Source organism: Zalophus californianus, chromosome 6 (genome assembly GCF_009762305.2).
Source record: "Zalophus californianus isolate mZalCal1 chromosome 6, mZalCal1.pri.v2, whole genome shotgun sequence".
Lineage (NCBI taxonomy): Eukaryota > Metazoa > Chordata > Mammalia > Carnivora > Otariidae > Zalophus > Zalophus californianus.
In genome coordinates, this window is record NC_045600.1 from 83308319 (window position 1) to 83331347 (window position 23029).

At 39.5% G+C, this 23029-nt stretch overlaps 1 protein-coding gene across 2 annotated transcripts in view; it reads left to right on the forward strand.

Moving 5' to 3' along the window:
• The window catches only part of CHP1 (calcineurin like EF-hand protein 1), a 44146-nt gene that overhangs the window by 8137 nt on the left and 12980 nt on the right, over nucleotides 1–23029 (forward strand). For both annotated transcript variants that reach the window (XM_027570565.1, XM_027570566.2), the window contains exons 2-4: nucleotides 1905–1977; nucleotides 11427–11507; nucleotides 14886–15013. In XM_027570565.1, the coding sequence (XP_027426366.1) occupies nucleotides 1905–1977; nucleotides 11427–11507; nucleotides 14886–15013 (282 nt within the window). The remainder of the gene's footprint in view (nucleotides 1–1904; nucleotides 1978–11426; nucleotides 11508–14885; nucleotides 15014–23029) is intronic.

The window sequence follows — 23029 nt, forward strand, 5'->3', positions numbered from 1 at the left end:
GAAAGTATACAAGTGGCTGATATTAGATGGTATATAAAGAAATGAAAACAGTGGTGTTGAGACTGTGAACAAGTTTTGTTCTTTCAAAAAAATCTTTTGGGAAAGTTAGTCATTCTTTAACTGACTTATTTTTGTTAAACTAAAGGGAACTTTAGTTCTAGAGCATCCTTTGAGGCCAGAGGCAAGAGCCAGGGTAAACAGGTCAGGTTCCTGAAGAAAATGGCTGTAGCTACCAGAGTCCGGAGAAAGGTAGAGATTAATTATAAATGCAGCAGTGAAACTGTACCTTCCGGCTCACAATGTGAGGATGATGATGATAGTGGCTAACCTGGAGTGCTTACCCAGTACCAGATGCTCTGCCAACTGCTTTCTTCTCCTGGACTCCCATAGTTCTCTCCGCAACCCTTTGTGGTCACCTCTCACTAGGTAGGCGGTGGTGCCATGAATGGGATCAGCCTGTTACCTGACCCCCACCAGAGAGCACTGGCTGGCACTGAGTGGATCCATAGCTGCCTCCTCAGTGCCTGGCACCTGCTGGCTCTAGGCTGGCTCTGGGCTGGCTCTGGGCTGGCTGGGATTAATTCTTCTTCTCTGCTCTCTTTGGAGAGCTAGTACCCAACAGCCCAGCTTGGGGTGAAATCTGATGCTGAAGAATTCACTGCTGCCCCTAGTGTGTCCTCTCATCCTAGCTCCAGGCCATTCACTTCCTGCTTCTCCCGCTGTGCCCCGGTTTACTTTGTCCCATTGTTCCTAAAACTGCAAGTAGATTTTGTTGAGCTGGGGGAGGAGGGCTACTATCAGAATGCCTTCAGCCACCCCTTTAAACCCCTGAAGGTACAGCCTAGGACAAAGTCCACACTTACCACACCCTTTTTGGCTCTTGTCTTTTCCCCTTTGATAACTCTCCTTTTTCTCCCTTCCTACTTCCCGTCAGCCGGGAAACTAAACTGTTTCCCAGAAATTCCTTTATGCGTTTTCAAATTCTTACTGTGTACCTGCAGTTATTACCTCATTTTAATTGCCAGCTTGTGCTTGAGTTAAAAAATTAGGAGGAAAATAGCTTCCTTGTAGATATCATCTCGTGACAACCTGATCTTTTTACAGATTGCTTAATTTGCTTTCTGGGAGCCCATTCCTTTACTGGGAGCTCAGTGGAGCTCATGCAATCACAGAAAAGAGGCTGACCTGACCCTGTGATCTTTTACCTAAATGTCAGTCCTGAGGGAAAAGAAAGCCAGGAAAGCTTGGTGCAGGAGCAAGCCAGATTTTAAAAAATAGAATCTGTCCCAGGGCACCTGGCTGGCTCAGTTGGTGGAGCTTGTGACTCTTGATCTCAGGGTTGTGAGTTCAAGCCCCACGATGAGTATAGAGATTACATAAAAATAAAATCTTTAAAAAAAATAAGATAAAAATAGAATCTGCCCCAATCTGTACAAGTTAACCAGCCTGGCATTGCCAACCTGAAACATCAAACTAATTAATAGGTATGTGTTTTTAATCAAAGCATACATTTAATAGCCTCTAAGTCAGGTGAAAAGGTGAGAAAAGTAAAAAAGGTTAGTTTTACAGTTTCCTTTTAAACTAAATTTGGCTTTGTTTTGGTAAATCTTAACCACTTGACATTTAATGTATAGTCCTAATGAAGCCTAGACTTCATTCCTGAGAGTCAATTTTGATTGCTCTCAGTTTATTTATTTTCTAACTCCTTTCTTTCTTTAGCTTTTAAAATTTCTGTTTTGACACTCTAGAAATGAGTTAGAGTTGAGACATCTCCCCATTTTACTCTCTTTGAAGTGTATGGTGGACTGGGACCAGAAAGGCAGTTGACTTCTGAAGGACCACACTCGAGTTCAGTTTGAGTGGAGGGTGACTTCGCCAGCTGGGACTAATTTTGTGTTCTTTAGTTTCCCACAGTCAGATCACCCGCCTCTACAGCCGGTTCACCAGCCTGGACAAAGGAGAGAATGGGACTCTCAGGTAGGCAGTTCCCATCTTTATTTTCGGGCAATATCTGAACAGGAACCTTTATCCCCAGGGCAGAGGTATAGGCATCTAGAGTGCAGAGGGCAGGGACCAGTTCTTCACTGTCTTTGAGCATCATGGATTCGCAAGGAAGTTAAGCAGCAGAATGGCATTACATTTATCACTAGGTGCTTTCTGCCTTTACTCTTAACTCCCCTAAGTTTGGGTGGCCATTGTTCTGGTCCTTTTGAAAATTTCAGCTCTCTCTACTTGAGTTTTCCCATGGCCCTTTCCCAAACACGTTAGCTTTCAGGAAGTCAACCCATAGCAATCCAGGGTGGTCTAGATTGTTTTGCCCTCCCCTGTCATTTTCCACTCCAGCCCCATAACCCTAACGTACACTACTTTGTATGTATTAATGTTAGATAAGATGTTCAGTGTTTTAGTCTAGAGCATTGGTTCTCAATTGAGGGCTCTTCTGCTCCTAGACAACAAAATATCTGGAGACGTTTTTGATTGTCATGACTGGGGCGTGCGTTGATGTCTGGTGTGTAGAGGCCAGAATGCAGCTACATGTCCTATAATACAGAACAGCCCCCCCACAACAAAGAATCAGTCTTCTTAATAAATAGCAAACACGCCAAAGTTGAGCAACACTTGTCTAGAGTTAATTATATGACTTCAGAGTAATGTGATATTGTACCACTTCCTATTTGTAATTGTCTTATCATAGTCCAATGAAATCTCTCCTTACCATCACCTCCCACCCTAACTCTCAGTAGCAAGCTCAGCTTTAACTAACTAATATAGAATGAAGCTGTTAGCTTTTCTAGTGGCTGGCAGGAAGCAAGAAGTAGTTTGGGAATTCTTTAGAAGACTTTTAGCACAGTTGTGGGGTGTGGTATAAAGGGGGAAGGCATATAGTTGCTAAGCCTTTGTACATAATCCTCAGGCAGAATAGCTAGAGAATGCTGATAAAACCATAGGGCCATGTTAGTACAGGGCAAAATCTGCTGTCACTGGAAGCTGGGATGGACTCAAACCATGCTGTATAGTCATTAATGTCTATGAAATAACATTAACAACTATGGAATACCTACCATGTGCAAAGACCACACTGGGTGCTTTTTCTTCTTTTTTATATTGAGGAAAATATACATAATATAAAATTTACCATTTTAAAGTATACAATTCATTGGCATTAAGTTCATTGACAATGTTGTATGACCCTTACTACTATCTAGTTAGAGAACATTTTCATCACCCCGGTTGGAAACCTTGTACCCAGTAAGCAGTCACTTCCTATTTCGGGGGCAGGGGCAACCACTAATCTACTTTTTTCTCTCTCTGGACATTTCATATAAATGGAATCATACAGTAGGTGGCCTTCTGTGACTGGCTTCTTGCATTTAACATGGTGTTCTCAAGGTTCTTCAACAATATAGCATGTATCAATACTTCATTCCATTTTATGGCTGAATAATATTCCATTGTATGCATATACCATATTTTGTTTATCTGCTAATAAGTTGATGGGCATTTGGGTTTTTCACACCTTTTGGTTATTATGAATAGTATTTATATGAACATTTTTGTGTGGACATATGTTTTAATTCTCATTGGACTTATACTTAGGAGTAGTGTTGTGGGTCATATGGTAATTTTATGCTTAATTTATTGAAGAACACCGAATCGTTTTCCACAGAGGCTGCACTGTTTTACATTCCCACCTGCAGTATATTGAGGGTTCAAACTTCTCTACATCCTCACCAACACTTAACTGTCTTTTGATGCTAGCTGTCCTGGTAGGTGTGAATGGTGTATCATTGTGGTTTTGATTTGCAGTTCCCTGCTGGCTGTTGCTATTGAGCATCTTTTCATGGTTGACCATTTGTATATCTTCTTGAGAGAAATTCCTATTCGAATCCTTTGCCTGTTTTTTAATTGGTTTGTCTTTTTGTTGTTGAATTGTAAGAGTTCTTCCTACATTCTAGAAACTAGATCCTTATGAAATACATGATTTGCAAATATTTTCTCCTATTCTGTGGATTGTTTTGGTACTCTGTAGTATTCTTTGAAGCACAAAAGTCTTAAATTTTGATGAAGTCTAATTTATCTAATTTCTTTTTTGGTCCATGTGCTTTTGGTATCATAGCTAAGAAACCATTGCCAAATCCAAGGTCATGAAGATTTACCCCTATGTTTTCTTCCACGAGTTGTATAGTTTTAGCTCTTCTATTTAGGTCTTTGATTCATTTTGAGTTATTTTGTATGTGTATATATGTACTCTATATATATACATATATGTGTGTGTGTGTGTGTGTGTGTGTGTGTATATATATATATATATATATATATATGTATGGTGTGAGGTTAAAGTCAAACTTTATTTTTTTTGCATGTGGATATCTACCTGTCCCTGTACCATTTGTTGAAGAGACAATGTAGATTTGCACTTGAAAAATTAAAACAGGGGTGCCTGGGTGGCTCATTTGGTTGAGCATCTGACTCTTAATTTCGGCTCAGGTCATCATCTCTGGGTCATGGGATCAAGCCCTGCGTCTGGCTCTGGGCTTAGTGTAGAATCTGCTTGTCCCTCCCCCTCTGTTTCTCCCTCTACTTGCACGCTCTCTCTCTCAAATAAATAAATAAAATCTTAAAAAAAAAAGAAAAAAATTGTTTTGTTTTTAAGATTTTAAGTAATCTCTATACCCAATGTGGGGCTCGAACTCACAACCCCGAGGTCAAGAGTTGCTTACTCTATGGGACTGAGCGAGCCAGATGCCCCAGAAACCTTTTATTTTTCTTTCAGCCCTAATACTTGAATAATTTACTTGAGTTTGGGGTTATATCTTCCTCATAAATTCAGATTTAACCACTGAGTAAAGATATATAATTCACATTCATTTTGAGTCCTTTTCTTTGTGCAAATTGAGTGATATGTAAGTGTGTGTGTGTGTTTTAATCACTTTCATTATGTGCTGAAAAACAGTGGAAAGACTCTTATAAAAGGAGCTGTCTCTTAGAAAGGATGAAAACTTTGCAGGAGTCAGCTAGTATTTACCCGTTCATTAAAATCTAGCTAAGATTTGCTCAATTCCTAAAACACTGTTTCGTACTCTGGAATGCCAGTGAGCTAATTCACTCTTTTGATAGGTATTTATTGACTATCTGATGTGTGAGGCACTGTTCTCTGTGCTTGTTTCTACATATTCTTGGAGAAGAGGTGGTAGAAAGTGATAATTTTTTATTTCATAGCTGCCTGGATCTAACTGATTTTTTTGTACTCAGCTTTACAAAGCACTAGGTCCTAAATTTGTGCTTTGATCTCCATGTGGTGTGGATTCAAATATGGGAGAAGCCCCAGGCCACCTTGAGTACAAGAAGAAATTACCCTGTTGTACTACATAGTAAACAACGAGCATATGAGATGTAAATCATTTTGTTGGATCACCCACTATCAGGGGTTTCACTCTGGCTATGCTTCCTGACAACAGCCATATCTGCCTCTGGCCATCTGTTAGATTGTCTTACCCTCTTCCTCAGCCACATCTCTTCTACTCCCTCCAGCTTTAGAGAATACCTGATGGACTCTTAAAATCTATACTACAGTATAATAATGGATCTTTCTAGCCTTTACTGCCAAACCCAGCTCAAGTCCTGTCTTGATCTTTCCAGAACCCATCAGGGTGCTTAGCCAAACTCAAGTGACCAATCTTTTGTTACCTGGAACAGGCCCCACTTTCTTAAGAAGGCTTTTAGCAAAAATAATTTCCTTTTTACATTTTCTTCACTTTCCTCTTCCCGTGATGCTCCATGCCTGGGCCTGAAGCCAGATCTACAGAGCAAGAGGCATGTACCATCCGTAGCATTTGTATTCCTTTGTAGTGTCAGTCCCAGTGGGAACATAAAGCAGAAACTATGGAAGGCTTTGGTTAGAAATGGAGCTTCTCCAAGATGCTTTCAGAGATTCGCCCAAAACTATGTTTAATAGGATACTAGTTTTTTGGTCTACCAATAGGTGTTGTATACAAAGAAGAAGAAAAAACTATCAACTAAACTTTATGCAAAACTTTGTGAGCATGGTTTAACAGGATTCTTTTTTATGGGATTTCCTGGCATCTTTAATATGCTCAAGTGAATTGGGCCTCTTTAAGAAGGGAATATTGTAAACAGTATTTGTCAAATGATTTGCAGTTTTCCTATAGACTTTCTTTTTACATGGATCATCTTTCAGATTTGTATTTCATAGAATAAAAAAATATATTGTAACCTCACAAATCTTATTTTCTTCAGATGCTATTATTTTGGGTAAAATGTTTCTACCACTGCTGTTGAAATTGATCTTCCTGAAATGGGTATCTGTCTTTTTTTTTTTTAAGACTTAATTTATTTGAGAGAAAGAGAGCACATAGAGGGAGAAGAAGAAGCAGACTCCCCACTGAGTAGGGTGCCCCATGCGGTACTCGATCCCAGGACCCTGAGATCATGACCCCAGCCGAAGGCAGACACTTAACCAACTGAGCCACCCAGGCACCCTGAGCATCTGTCTTGTAAAGGGTCTTGCAGCGGTCCTTTGCAGGTCAGGTCAAGATGAGAATCTCATCAGCATCTGAATACAAAGATGATTTCTTTTGTTTAAATATCTTCTGTACTGGGGCACCTGAGTGTCTCAGTCAGTTAAGTGTCTGCCTTTGGCTCAGGTCGTGATGCCAGGTTGCTTGGGATCAAGCCTCACATAGGGAAAGGGAGTCTGCTTCTCCCTCCGCCCCTTCTCCCTCTGCCCCTCTCGTGTTTGCTAGCGCGTTCTCTCTCTCTCTCAAATATAAACCTTTAAAGAAAAACAAATATCTTCTGTACTGATCTAATGTATGGTGTTAGAAGTCAGCATAATGATTACCCTTTGTGGAGGGGAGCAGGTAGAGACAAAAGGATCCCCACGTTGTGTGTAGAGATTACTAAAAAATATAAATAAACTATTAATTAAATGCTTCAAATAATGGAAATCATTTCAGTGCTAAATCTAAATAATAAGTTATTTATTTCTATTATATCACTTAAATAGGGAACACTTTTCTTAGAGAGAGAGAGAGAGAAAGCACAAGCAAGGGGAGTGGCAGGCAGAGGGAGAAGCAGACTCCCCGTTGAGCAAGGAGCTGGATATGGGACTTGATCCCAGGACCCTGGGATCATGACCTGAGCTGAAGGCAGACGCTTAAACCGACTGAGCCACCCAGGTGGCCCTGGAACACTTTTCTTAACTGAGTATGTTCCCACAAGTGTGTCCTTTTAACAGATTTTAATGTCCTCATTATGCATGTCATCTCACCATCGACCCTGGGGCCTGAAATATAAACAGTTAACTGAGGCTGAATTTCCAGGTAAGAGAAGGAACTTGCATAATGAAGATCAGTGTAGACAGCTGGCACTTCTGGTTACTCTAGGTCTCTCAAACATCCCTGAGCCTGTGAAGGTCTGGAAAACCACTCTTCACTGGGAATTTCTTGGCCACAAAGAATGCTGTTATATATGATTCTCTTCTCAGACTTGCCTACTTCTAGGTATAACATCTTTTCTTAAAATATCTTTGAGGAAGATTTTCCTAGGTATACTGTAAGGTAAAATATAACACTGGCATGCTTTTTATGAGTACACAAATTTTGAACAAATCTTACTTGTGTATAGACTGCTTAGAGTCTATGTTTTCTCTATTAGGTCTGTGTTAGTGGACAAATGTAAGAAGCTATGTTTTAGAAAAATTGCTCAGATGATCTCCATTCTACTATAGAACAACTAATAATAACAAACTGTATTGTTTAGCAGTATTGTTTTGTACTTTTATTTTAATTTTGATACTATCAACAGTATTCTTGGTCTTATAGAACTGCATTGTATATACAATCTAAATTCCAAGAGTAAAGAAAAAAAGTGTCAAAGGGCAAGTTTAGGTCTTATTGACATTGGAATTCCAAGACTAGATCCCTTTTGAGACTGAAGTTCAGGCTAGGTTGTGTACTCACCACTTGATATTAGACCTGGTATTTAAACTGTGCCTTTTCTCAGCTAAAATTACTCCAGCTTGTTAGACATTAAGCTGAGGTATGTGGCTATGCAATTCAAATGAGCCTTAATCTTCATTTAAAAGGGAGTAGTTACTGTTTCTTAACCTCTGTCAAAGAAGAGGAGCCACTTTGGGTGATAATGCGGACTTTGTATTACAGAACGAGTTATGTAATAAGAGCTTAGTACATGTTTGTGGAATCAAATAATTCAGGACCTCCATAATTTCCTTTATCTTTTAGCATCTTAAGCAATGGCTTCTTCTGGTTCATTCATTGATTAAAAAATTACTACCCGAAGTGATCAAGGAAGATTAGAATTCAGAGTTATTGTTCCAGAGCTTTACATTTAGTCCCCAGGTCAGTTTTTTTTAAGATTTTCTTTATTTATTTGACAGAGGCACAGTGAAAGAGGAAACACAAGCAGGGGGAGCGGGAGAGGGAGAAGTAGGCTTCCCGTGGAGCAGGGAGCCCAATGCGGGGCTCGATCCCAGGACCCTGGGATCATGACCTGAGCCGAAGGCAGATGCTTAACGACTGAGCACCCAGGCGCCCACCCAGGTCAGTTTTGACCTGTGTCACCACCAGATGTGTTGAAGATGAGCTTCTTGAATTAATTCAGCACCATCTAAATGTTAAACCGTTCTAAGAGAAACAGAGTATTGAAGGCTTCTGGATAAAATAGGGATATTGGGATGCCTGAGTGGTGCAGTCGGATAAGCATTGGCCTTTGGCTCAGGTCATGATCCCAGGGTCCTGGGATCGAGTCCTGCATCAGGCTCCTTGTGTAGCGGGGAGCCTGCTTCTCTCTCTGCCTGCCGCTCCCCCTGCTTGTGCTCTCTCTCTCTCTGATGAATAAGTAAATAAATCTAAAAAAAAAAAAAAAAGATTAAAAAAATAAATTAATTAAAATAAGGATTTCCTTTGCACTTAGTAAAAGGGGGTAGAGGAATAAGTTTTATCTCTTCTGTTAGTAAATGTCTTGAAGGCAAGAATCAGGTTCGTTTGAGTTTTATTTTTCTTTTTTTACTTCTTACCTAGAAATAATTTCAAACTTACAGAAAAGTTCCAAGAATAATACAAAGAACTTCCACATACCTGATACCCAGATTTACCAATTGTTAATATTTTGCCACATACCTTAGTGTCACATTCTTGTGTCAAAGTCAAGAAATTTCGTTTTGATACAGTACTATTATATAATTCCATATTCTGTATGGCCTGTGTTCCATTTTTACCTATTGGCTCAGTAATGTCCTTTGTAGCAATGTTATTCCTAGCCTAGGTCATGCATTGAGTTCAGTTGTATATCTTTTAGTCTCCTATGATCTGGAACAATCTTCTGCCTTCCTCTGTCCTTCATGACATTCATATTTTTGAGGAGACAGCACAGATATGTTACAGACAGCTTTATATATTTGGCACAGAATATAAACTAAGAAGTTTTTAGAAAACATTTTTTGAATATTTTTTGGGAGAGCACCTTTCTTTCAGAATGTTTAATATGGGAAAGGTGTGTGTGTGTGTGTGTGTGTGTGTGTGTGTGTGTGTGTGTGTGTGTGTGTGTGTGTGTGTGTGTGTGTGTGTTGGGGCACCTGGGTAGCTCAGTTGGCTGAGCGTGTGTGTGTGTGTGTGTGTGTGTGTGTGTGTGTTGGGGCACCTGGGTAGCTCAGTTGGCTGAGCGTGTGTGTGTGTGTGTGTGTGTGTGTGTGTGTGTGTGTGTATGTGTTTATTGGGGCACCTGGGTGGCTCAGTTGGCTGAGCGTGTGTGTGTGTGTGTGTGTGTGTGTGTGTGTGTGTGTGTGTGTGTGTGTGTGTTTATTGGGGCACCTGGGTGGCTCAGTTGGCTGAGCATCTGCCTTCAGCTCAGGGTGTAATCCCGGGGTCCTGGGATTGAGCCCATAGTTGAGCTCCCTGCTCAGTGGGGAGTCTGCTTCTTCCTCAGCCCCTCCCCCTGCTCATGTTCTCGCTCTTTCTAAAATAAATGAATAATTTTTTTAAAAGATTTTATTTATTTATTTGAGAGAGTGAAAGAGAGAGAGCAAGGGGGGTTGGCGAGGTAGAGGGATCGAACCTGGAGGAGACTCCCCGCTGAGTGCAGAGCCCTGTGCAGCTGGATCCCTCAACCCTGGGATCATAGCCTGACCTGAAGTTCGATGCTTAACAAACTCGGTCACCCAGGCACCCCAAGAAGTGGGTGGATATTTTTTTTATGACTTTATTTATTCATGAAATACAGAGAGAAAGAGAGAGGCAGAGGCAGAGGGAGAAGCAGGCTCCCTGTGGAGCAGGGAGCCTGATGTGGGACTCAATCCCAGGACCCTGGGATCATGACCCAAGCTGAAGGCAGACGCTTAACCAACTGAGCCACCCAGGCGCCCTGTGTTTTTTAATCATTTGTTCTATTCTATTTCATTCCATTTTATTTTATTTATTAAGATTTTATTTTTAAGTAATCTCTACACCCAACATGGGCCTCAAACTCAAGAGTCACACTCTCCACCATCTGGGCCAGCCAGGCGCCCCAGAAATGTGGTTTTTTGTTTTTTGTTTTTTGTTTTTTTTTTAGAAAAAAGGCCATGTGCTGTGACTTAAATTTAAATTTAGATTTAAATCCGAGTTGTGCCACTTACTAGCTCATAGCACTGGGCAGGTTACTTTATCTCACTGACTCTCAGTTTCCTCAACTTGAAAAGAGTACAGATAAAATGTTGGCCTGAAGAAATGAGATAATGTGTATACCCAGAGCGGCACATGATGTGTGTACAGTGAATGGTGACTAATAATATTCATTTCAGCATAACTTCCAAGTTGTGAGAGGATGACTGCTCTTGCCACATTCAAGGCTTAATTATTTCTGTGGTCTGAGTCTGTAGAAGGCAAATGGAGAAAAGGCCAGAATCAGAGCAAGGAAGGATGGAAATCAATTAGTTGTCACACTTTATTCTTTCCTTGGATATTGCCTTAAGAATTCCTTGCATTTCATAGGTGTTGTAGATCTTACCAAGGATACAGGATTTTTGCTACTATACACAAGCTCTATGGTGTTGATAGTTTGCATTGCTCTTCACTCTCCAAACTTAATAACTAAGTACAAAATGGTAATGTTCAAAGAATGATTTACAGGGACAGCTCAGTATTTGCTTGTTAGTTGTTTTATTGACGTAACTTGTGTGCTGAATTCACTGGAATGTGGCGTAGTCAAATCTGGCTTCTTCCACTCTTGAGTTGGTGCAAGAAACGCTTGGCAGCTGCTAAAGTGCTATTCTTTGCAGTTATTTGGTATAATTTGCCACAGAAGTAAATTCCACGAGGTAATATTCTTGCTAGGTTCTACTCTTGCATGACTGAATGAGTTCCTGCTAAGGGCCAGTAGTCTCTAACTCAAGGTGATTCTCTTGGCAGCCGGGAAGATTTCCAGCGAATTCCAGAACTTGCCATCAACCCATTGGGGGACCGGATTATCAATGCCTTCTTTCCAGAGGGGTAAGTCCCTGCAGTTGTTGGGTTCCTTTCTGAGGCAAATCTGGAATAATGTTATTGGTTGGGTCATTTTAAACCACGATCCTCCTGATTATATTGGGCATCCTTAACTTGGTCATATCTAGAATATCTCTTCAAAGAGGTATATGAGCCTATTTTCAAAATTCTGTCTTTAATCTCTGTTTAGCTTTAATGTAAAACTAAAATTTTTTAAAACTTTTATTTGGAAATAATTTCAAGTTTATAGAAAAGTTGCTAAAATTGAAAATAATACAAAGAACTCCTGTATTTCTTTCACCCAGAGTCATCTCTTGTTACATCGTTAACCTTTTGCCTCATTGGCATGTGCTCTCTGTCTCCTTGTGTTCCAGCCAATGAAATTATAATCAAGTCATGTACAGGATTATAAATTTTCTAGTACCCACATAAAAAAAGTAAAAAACAAGTTAACGCTGTCAATATATATATTTTATTTATCCAGTGTATTTAAAATTTCATTTAATATGTAATCAATATATTTAAATTACTAATATATTACATTCTTTTTAATATTAAGTCTTTGAAATCTTGTGTGTAATTTACACCTACAACACCTATCAGCTGCTGTAATACTAATGTAAAATATTATGTATTGTATTCTTTTTTCCAGCTTTATTGAGAAATAATTGTCATATTGTTTAAGTTTAAGGTATACAGCACAGTGGTTTTATATATGTACATATTGTGATTATCACAGTAAGGTTAATGCATTTATCACCTTACATAGTTACTGTTTTTGTATGATGAGAACTTTTATAATCCACTTTCCTAGCAACTTTGAAATGTACCGCACAGTATTGTTACCTATAGTCACCATGCTCTACATGACATCCCCAGAACTTACTCCTCTTATAACTGGGAGTGTATACCCTTTGACCCCCTTCACCTGTTTCTCCCATTGTCTATTTTGTTCTAATATATCAATCATATTCCTGTTTTAATCTTCTTTATAGCACTTTCCCCCTGTCCAGTACAGGATCCAGGCTGGGTCAGTTGTCATGTTTCTTTGGCCTCCTTTAATGTGGAACATTTCCACAGCCTTTATTTTTCCTTTACAACATTGGCTAAGGATACAGTCCCCTCCACCACACACACAGTTTGCCAATAGACTTGGGTTTGTCTAATGTAGAACTAGGCTTTTGATATGCTTCACTACGTAATACACTGACTTCAGAGTACTGAGTAAATATTTATCAATTTGATTCGGTACCTTTTTCTGAATAAAGCTTTATTATGTTATATTATTTTAAGTAATCTCTTCAACAGTTTCTTCCTGGTTCCTTGTGACTTATCTGTATGACCCAAAGGACTTTAAAAAGTTCAGTGGTTGCCAATTTCTTAATAATGAGACTAAATGTCAGTGAAGATATTATCAGATAAAATGGAGAGGAAATTTTAGAACTCTAAACTGAGAGCAAAAGAATTTGCAAGTTGAGAATTTGGGCATTCAGTAAAGCTGAGTGACAGAGGGGGAGGACTAGCAGCTAGTTTGTGTGAAGACAGGAATTGAATCAAACAGACCTGCTCTCTTCAGATTCGTGTTGACCATGAGGAATCTCCTGCCCCCTCATCTTCATTTTCTCCCTTTTCTCTCCGTGAACTGCCCTGTTTGTTTCAGGTGTGGTTTTTGTGCTGAAATCTTGTGTTTTTTTCCTACTTCCTCCTTAGCCCATGCAGAGCATTGACCCTGTTCGGAGATAACTTACACATCTATGCTTTGTATCCAAACCTTTTGCAGTGAAAAGTAAACCCAGTAGAGTCATTTTGCCAACATTTTTTTCAGAATTCCATAGTAACCATTGGTTATCAGAAAAAGCAGTTTGTGGGAAGCGGTTTTGACTGCAGTGTCGCCTGCCATCCTATGCAACGTTCTGCTGAGGACATGAGGCAGGTGTACATGAGGAAGCTGAGGCCTGGACTGGGCTGCACTACCAAGCTCTCGGCAGGCTGCACTTCTGCTTCTTACTCTAAGAAGATACAGATCCTCAGTTTCTGGGTTTTTTGTTTCTTCTCTAGTCTTATGCAAGTGGAATTTTTTTTTAATGAGATTTGAAAGTGGAGCATTGATATTTAGTTTCCTTTTACTCAGACCAATGGCAATATTTGTACTCATTAATCTGTTGTTCTGGCATATGACTCAAATCTTATTCCACATTAGTTGATTCCTCATATCTACTGCTCCATTAGCAACCTAGCTAACTTGAAAAACTAACAGTCATTCTTTTGAGTACAGTGGGCTCATGAGCTAGCTTTTGAAATCCACCCTTAGAAAGTCTGATGTGTGTGTCTGCCTGGCATAGCACGATTCAGTGGTGCAATAAAAGACTGGAATTTACTTTTAGGTAGTCACAGGAACCACACAACCTGTTCTTTCCATGATTGCCATAGATAAATAACTATGTCACATTGGTTATACTTCTTTGAAGTATGTTGTTCATTCAAGTTTTAGAATTATTTCTCACAGAGTTACTGATTTGCCTGTGGCACAATAGAAAGATTTTTTCTAGTCTTAAGTTCCAGAAAAGCTTTATACAAGAGTCTTCCCAAAATTATAATCATGAGACATCTATCCACTTGTGAGGGGATAATAAAATCATAATAAGTAACACAATTATTTTGCAGACATTTAAAATGTTTCAAAGTGTTTATATTGATTGAAGACATGCTTAAAAGTTTAAAAAAGGATAGGAAATTGTATATGCAGTATGTTCACAATTATCCAAAAAACATAGAAAAATGAGTAGAAGAAAAGATATTAACAGTAATAGTAATTGCTAGAGCTAGGAGTGGTATTTTCTTTCTACTTTCCCCCCCAAATTTCCAAAAATGTATTTATTGCTTTCATAGCAAAATATTTATTTTAAAAGCTGCATTTCCACTTCAACCTTAAAATATCACTAGGTGTATGTGAGTGCAGGCGAAACATGAGAGATGGCTGGGAAGTCATTGGGTTGACATAGCTAATTTTTACTGCTTGCTGTAGAGTTTGAAGCAGTGAGTTCAAGTGCTGGCTTGCCTGATAGTGTAGCCCTAATGCTACTTGAAATCCCTTTTGGGAAAAGAGCTATAAGGAACTTGAGTAGGTAACTCTGCTGAGTTCTGTTACCTCTCTAAGTCTGATTAATTATTTATAATGTGGGAAAAATAATACCTACCTTACAAGGTGGGGGTGATGCTTAATGAAGGTATTTTATGAGTCCTAAAGAATTGTGCATATGGGGAAAGACCTCATTAAATAGACTTTCAGGCCACTCTAGCTAAAACTGTTGCCAATATATTGGATTCATAACAAAGAATCACCCTGATTGAGATGGTGTTCTGTTTATTCTGTTTCCCAATCAGAGAGGACCAGGTAAACTTCCGTGGATTCATGAGAACTTTGGCTCATTTTCGACCTATTGAGGATAACGAAAAGAGCAAAGATGTGAATGGACCAGAGCCACTCAATAGCCGAAGCAACAAACTGCACTGTAAGGAGATAAAGTTTTCTGACTTAAAATATTTGCTTTCATTTGCATTTATAAATCATTTATTTACTCATTCATTCATTGAGCAAGTATTTACAAGAGCATAGTGATTAATTACACGGACTGAGTTCGGATCCCAGCTCTGCTGCTTTTTGGCCATGTGACTGCGTAAATTATTTAAAATCTTTGGGCCTTGGTTTCCTCTTGTGTAAAATGGGATTTTTTTTTTTTAAAGATTTTATTTATTTATTTGAGAGAGAGAATGAGAGATAGAGAGCATGAGAGGGAAGAGGGTCAGAGGGAGAAGCAGACTCCCTGCTGAGCAGGGAGCCCGATGTGGGACTCGATCCCGGGACTCCAGGATCATGACCTGAGCCGAAGGCAGTCGCTTAACCAACTGAGCCACCCAGGCGTCCCTAAAATGGGATGTTAAGGGGTTTCGCATAAGGATGTTGTGATGATTAAATGAGTTAAAGTATGTGAAGTACCTGGCAATAAGAACTTAGCTGCTAATATTATCCTTAAAATTCACAGAATGCTTACTGTGCACCAGGCAGTGCGGTGAGTGCTAGAGCAACAACAGTGAATAAGACCTAGCCCCACCTGTAAGGAAGAATGGCAGTCTCAGCTGATCTAAGAATTTGATGGATACTGGATGTGACTCAAGTAGGCTTAGACAGCTGGCTTAGTGCAAGATTTAACTTTTGTCCCCATTCCTCTTGCCTCCTTTCCTTGGCTGTTTGTTAGATTTCCCTCTGTCCTTGTTGATTCATGTATGGGATTGCCCAGTCCCTTACAACACTTCTCCAGAAATTGAAATTGAATTTCTCTTTTCATTCAACACAAGTTGAAATGGAAATGGAAATTGTGTTGCATTGATTGAGCCCAGGCTTCTGTTACAAGAGTGCACAGTGGTATACAGAGAGGTCTTCGAAGCCACAGAATAAGTGGGGCCCATCAAGTTTTTAATTGGATGATTTAAAGAAGAATAAAAGGCTTTTAAATAGTGAAACAAATATAGATAAATCATAGAATATAATGCCAAATTTACACACATTTGAAAGAGGCAAGCCATCTGGCTGGCTCAGTCAGTAGAGCATGTGACTCTTGTTCTCAGAATTGTGAGTTCCAGCCCCATGTTAGGCAGAGAGATTACTTTAAAAACAAAAGAAGAAGAAGAAAGGGCGCCTGGGTGGCTCAGTCCTTAAGCGTCTGCCTTCAGCTCAGTTCATGATCCCAGGGTCCTGGGATCGAGCCCCGCATTGGGCTCCCTGCTCGGCAGGAAGCCTGCTTCTCCCTCTCCCACTCCCCATGCTTGTGTTCCCTCTCTCGCTATGTCTCTGTCAAATAAATAAATAAATAAAATCTTTAAAAAAATAAAAAATAATAGAAGAAGAAAGATGGGTATGTGAGACTTAAACTTTTAACTTGTAGCTTTTGGGCCACATCGTCAGATCTCCCTAGCTATGGCATTATGATTTCACTTTCTTGATATTTCGGGTAAAGAGTTTCAGAAGCACTGAAATAAGTTTTGTTATATGAGACAGGGAAGATTTTTGAACCAAAATAGTAAAATACTGCTCTTCTTTAACACGATATCATGTACCTTAATGAAGAGCAGAAAACTTAAGTACAAACAAAACAATGTAAAAGAAAATAGAACTCCAACAAATTGCTCTCAAATGTATTGCCTACTTTGTTTGTTAGTGAATTCTAATTTCTTCTTTCAAGACTAAATATGACTTAAAACCAAGCCTGTCTCTCCACGTGTTGAGTTTCAGCATATGTTTAGTACAAGTTTGCCTGATTCTGACATTAACATAATAGAAATTTTATTACTCAGTGTTGTCAGACCAGAGCTTAAATAATAATTGAAAAAGCCAGGGATAGCATAGAATCACAGAAGAGGATACATGGTTTAATATTTTATTTTACCTTAAAATATTTATTTAAATTCAATTAATTAACATATAATGTATTATGGGTTTCAGAGGTAGAGGTCAGTGATTCATCAGTCTTATAACACCCAGTGCTCATCACATCACATTAAATGCCCTCCTTCATGTCCAGTTACCCCATCCTCCCCTCCAGGAACCCTCAGTTTGCTTCCTATGATTAAGAATCTCTTAAGGTTTGTCTCCCTCTCTGATTTCATCTTGTTTTATTTTTTTTTCCTCTCTTCCCCTATGATCCTCTGTTTTGTTTCTTAAATTCCACATATGAGTGAGATCATATGGTAATTGTCTTTCTCTGATTGACTTATTTCACTTAGCTTGACACCCTCTAGTTCCATCCACATCATTGCAGACAGCAAGATTTCATTTTTTTTAATTTACCTTAAAATATTTAAAAACACATTCACTGTCCAGTCTTTTGGTGTGGGACTAAGAGTTTTTGGCTTTTATTTGTTTTCATAAAAGTCTGCTGATGGGAGTCATGTAACTTTTTATACAGAGCACATCTATAATGTATAATCTGAGGTTTCTGGTTGCAGTTTCTTTTAAGTGGAAAAAGAGCTTAAAGATACTCGTAAAGCATTCCAAAAATAGAATCTTTCTGTTGTTTACATTTTTCCTCAATCTCTTACACTTATTCTGCCACACTTTATATTAGCAGCAGGTTTTTTTTTTTAAACTTTTTATTTATTTATTCATGAGAGACAGAGAGAGAGAGAGAGGCAGAGGGAGAAGCAGGCTCCCAAGGAGCAGGGAGCCTGATGTGGGACTCGATCCCAGGACCCTGGGATCATGACCTGAGCCAAAGGCAGACGCTTAACCATCTGAGCCACCCAGGCGCCCAGCAGCAGGTGTTTTCTTTTTCTAGTAACTTAATTTTGAGTCTTTCAGAAGTAATCAGTCTAAATTTCACGAAGCAATAACTTTGTTTTCACATACATGTTTCGCTGTTTATTAATTATATATAGTTCTTATTAACAATACAAATAGCTTGTAAGGGCAGTGTATACACCTGACTCTTGGTGAACATCCAACACAGCTGGTGGAGTAGACACTCAGGTGTTGCCCATTAGCTACGAGTACGCAGTTTGCCACCACATCAGTTGGAACGATTTGCAAAGGTAGGGAGAGAATCGGTGAATCAAGTGAGTTGGTTAAGGAGAAGACAGTTAAGAGACGTTCTGTGCTGTTATGAAAGCACAGAATGAAACTATGCTTGCTTTTCTAATCCAGGATTAGAGGAGAGTTTAAAGGTCATCAGACCAAATCATACCTGTTACCTGAATTCCCTCTCTAGCATGGGCTCTGCTTTTGAGGGTAGGGGGGACTCTACTTGTTTTAAGTCATGAGTTCCTTTGGCAGTCTAGTGAATCCTACTGACCCCATCTCAGAACACTTTTGAAAGCATAAAATCAAATACGTAGGATTATAAAGGAAACCAATTATATCAAAATACAATTGCCAAAGTATTTTTTTTTAAGATTTTATTTATTTATTTGAGAGTGTGAGAGAGAGCATGAGAGGGGAATGGGTCAGCGGGAGAAGCAGACTCCCCACCGAGCAGAGAGCCTGATGCGGGACTTGATCCTGGGACTTGGGGATCATGACCTGAGCTGAAGGCAGTCGCTTAACCAACTGAGCCACCAGGCACCCCACTTGTCAAAGTATTAATGCAACTTTGTGAGAGTAATAGATGTGCTTCTTTGTTATTTATTTTAAGATTTATTTATTTATTAGAGAGAGGGTGTGTACACACATGCATGTGCCCACAAGCAGAGGGAGGGGCAGAGGGAGAGAATCCCCAAACAGGCTCCCTACTAAGTGCAGAACCTGATACGGAGTCCTATCTCAGGACCTAGGGTCATCACCTGAGCTGAAACCAAGAGTTGGACGCTTAAACAACTGAGCCACCCAGGCATCCCAATTATTTATTAAATAGCAGGATGTAACATTGGAGGCTGTGGAACAGCTCTTTATCTTTTTTTATCATCATCATCATCATCATTATTATTATTGAAGTATAATTGACATACAATATAGTAGTTTTAGGTGTACCACATAGCTATTTGACATTTATATACATTATGAAATGCTCACCATGGTAAGTGTAGTTACCATCCATCACCATACAAAGTTATTACAGTTATTACTGATCATTTTCCCTGTGCTGTACTTTACATCCTTACATCTCTGTGACTAATTTATTTTATAGCTAGAAGTTCTTCTTGATCCCCTTCACCTGTTTTGCTCATTTTACCCATCTCCCTTCTGACAACCACGATTTTGTTCTCTGTATTTATGAGTCTGTTTCAAACAGCTCTGTATCTTGAATGTGGTGGTGGTGGTGACACAAAACTACATAGGTGGTAAAATTGCTTAGAACTATACACACACATGTGTGCTTACACAGAAACACAGTGAAATCTGAATAAGCTTTGAATTGTACCACTGTCGATTTCCTGATTTTGATGGTATATTACAGTTATGCAAGATATTTTTTTTAAAGATTTTATTTATTTATTTGAGAGAGAGAGAGAGAGCGCGCATGAGAGGGGGGAGGGTCAGAGGGAGAAGCAGACTCCCCGCCGAGCAGGGAGCCCGATGTGGGACTCGATCCTGGGACTCCAGGATCATGACCTGAGCTGAAGGCAGTCGCTTAACCAACTGAGCCACCCAGGCGCCCCGGTTAGGCAAGATATTAACCACCAGAGAAAACTGGTGAGGGGTATATGGGACCTTCCTATGTTTTTTTTTTTTTTTTTTTGTAACTTCCTGTGAATCTCTACTCCAAAATAAAAAGTAAACCAAAAAACGGCCAACAGTACATTGGAGAAAGCAATAGAGAAATACATTCATGTGCTTCTCTTTGCTTATTTCTTTCATGGCATTTGTTGACATAAAATAGTTTTCAGAAAAACATTTAATAAAATCTTTCTCAGTATTTTGTTGTATACAATGGAGCAGTAGGTTAGAACACCCAAAAGGTATGAATTTGTGTCAGACCAGAAAGAGGTTCCCAGTGGTATGTTGTGGGGCTCCTTTAGCTTTTTGTTTTTTTTTTATCAGTGGCTTTCGTTGAAGCTGTAATAAGTAAATATATCAAGTTTCTGGTTGACTGTAAACTTGGAGGCATAATGAATACAAGATACCACAGAATCAGAACCAAAAGAGATACTGATAGGCTGCAAAGAGTTGGACTAAATCTAATAAAATGAATGCTGTAAGGGATATACTAGAGTGCTGCACTTGGGTCCATGTTTGAACAAGACCTAAGGGATAAATCTAAGATGCACCCACTGTACACTGTGACTGCCTGGCTTGCAGCACCTTTACCCTCACCTCAGGGTCATGTAATATCAGGCCACAGGAACAGAAATGTATCCTTTAGAATGAGAGTAATGGTAATCCCACTCTATGCTAAAGAGAATACATTTTAGGAACCATATTTGATTTTGGATCCCAGAGGTAGACTAAAGCACATTTATAAGAAAGTACCTGGAAGTTTGAGGCACTGAAAACCATAAATCATTATCATAAGGAAGATTTTTTTATTATAGTAAAAAACACATAACATAAAACCTGTCTTTTTTAAAAAAATTTTTGGTGGGCAGCAAAGCAAAGTTTATGGAGTGATAGTACAAACCTCCCAAAGAGGGAGGGGACCGAGAGAGTTGCCCTAAAATTTTTCATCTTAACCATTTTCTTTAAAGGTTTTATTTAGTTATTTTAGAGAGAGCGCATGCATGTACACGAGCTCGGGGGGAGGGACAGAGGGAGAGGGAGAGAAGCAGACTACCTGAGATGCACAGAGCTCTATTCAGGGCTCCCATCTCACGACCCTGAGATCATGACCTGAGCCAAAATCAAGAGTTGGGTGCTTAATGGACTGAGTCCCCCAGGTGCCCCAGAAGGAAGATTTTTTTTAAGATTTTAATTAGTTTATTTATTTTAAAGATTTTATTTATTTGTCAGAGAGCGAGAGACTGAGCAAGCAGGGGGAGCGGCAGGCAGAGGGAGAAGCAGGCTCCCCACTGAGCAAGGAGCCTGATGCAGGACTCGATCCCAGAACCTTGGAATCATGACCTGAGCCAAAGGCAGTGACTTAACTGACTGAGCCACCCAGGCGTCCCAGATTTTAATTAGTTTAGAGAGAGAGAGTGAGCACACGCGCAAGCAGGGGAAGAGCAAAGGGAAGAGGACAAAGAGACTCCACACTCAGGCTCTGTGGAGCCTGGAAAGGGGCTCAATCCCATGACCCCAAGATCATGACCTGAGCCAAAATCAAGAGTCAGATGCTGTTCCACTGAGCCGCCCAGGGGCCTCTGGAAGAATTTTTTAACCGAGATATTTACATATGAATTACAGGTAATTCCTGGTCAAGAAGAAAAGGACATCTTGTAGAATGCTTTTTTTTTTTTTAAGATTTTATTTTTTATTTATTTGAGACAGAGAACACAAGCGGGGGTGGGGGGTAGGGCAGACAGAGAGGGAGAAGCAGACTCCCCACTGAGCAGGGAACCCTACACAGGGTTTGATCCTAGGACGCTGCGGTCATGACCTGAGCTGAAGGCAGACGCTTAACCAACTGATCCACCCAGGTGCCCCAGGTCAATTGATTTTTTGACAATAGTGCCAAGACTATTCAATAGAAAGAGAACAGGCAGCCTTTTTAACAAATGGTGCTGAGAAAACTGGATATCCAGATGCAAAAGAATGAATTGGACCACTACCTAACACTATAGACACAAACTAATTCAAAATGGATCAAGGACCTAAATGTAAGGCCTAAAACAGTAATACTATTAGAACAAAACATAGGACAAAATCTTCATAACATTGCATTTGACAGTGATTTCTTAGCTGTGACACGAAAGGCACAGGTGACATAATTAAAAATCAAGAAATTGGACTTCATGAAAATAAAATGTGTTCTTGTTTCAAAAGACAATACAAAGTACAAAGACAACCCACAGAATGGGAGAAAATATTGGCAGATCATATATCTGATAAGGGCTTAATACCCAGAATATATAGAGAACTCCTAAAACAACAAAAACAACCCAGTTCAGAAATGGGCAAGGGACTTGAATAGACATTTTTCCAGAGAAGACATGCAGATGGCCCACAAGCACATGAAAAGATGCTGAACGTCAGTAATTATTAGGGAAATGCAAATCAAAACTACAATGAGATACTACCCTACACCCATTATGATGGCTACTATAAAAAACAAACAAAATAAGGGCACCTGGGTGGCTCAGTCAGTTGGGCATCTGTCTTTGGCTGGAGTCATGACCTCAGGGTTCTGGGATTGAGCCCGCGTCGGGCCCCCTGCTTAACAGGAAGTCTGCTTCTCCCTTTCCCTTGGCCCCTCTCCCTCCACTCGTGCTCTGTCTCTCACTTTTTCTCTCTCAAGTAAATAAATAAAATCTTTAAAAAACCAAAAACAAAATAACAGGTGTTAAGGATGTAGAGAAATTGGAACCCTCATGCACTGTTGGTGGGAATGCAAAATGGTATAACCTCTGTGGAAAACAGTATGGTGGTTCCTCAAAAAATTAGAAATGGAACTACCATATGACTCAGACTTCCACTTCTCTATATGTTTCCAAAAGAATTGAAAGGGTCTTGAAGAGATACTGCTATAGCCACATTCTTAGCAGTGTTATTCATAATAGCTAAAATGAGAAAGCAATTCAAGTGTCCATCCATAAATGAGTGGATAAGCAAAAATGTGCTATATACATTGAATGGAATATTATTCAGCCTTAAAAAGGAAGGAAATTGCAATATTCTACAATACAGATGAACCTTGAGGACATGATGCCAGTCACAAAAAGACAAATAGTGTATGATGCCACTAATATGGGTACTTAAAGGTAGTCACAATCAACAGAATATATAATGGTGGTTGCCAGGCATAGGGGGAGAGGAGAATAGGGAGTTATTATTTAATAGGTATAGAGATTCAGTTTTACAAGATGAAGAGAGTTCTAGGGATGGGTGGTGGTGATGATAGTATAACAATGTCAATGTATTTATTGCCACTGAACTGTACACTTAA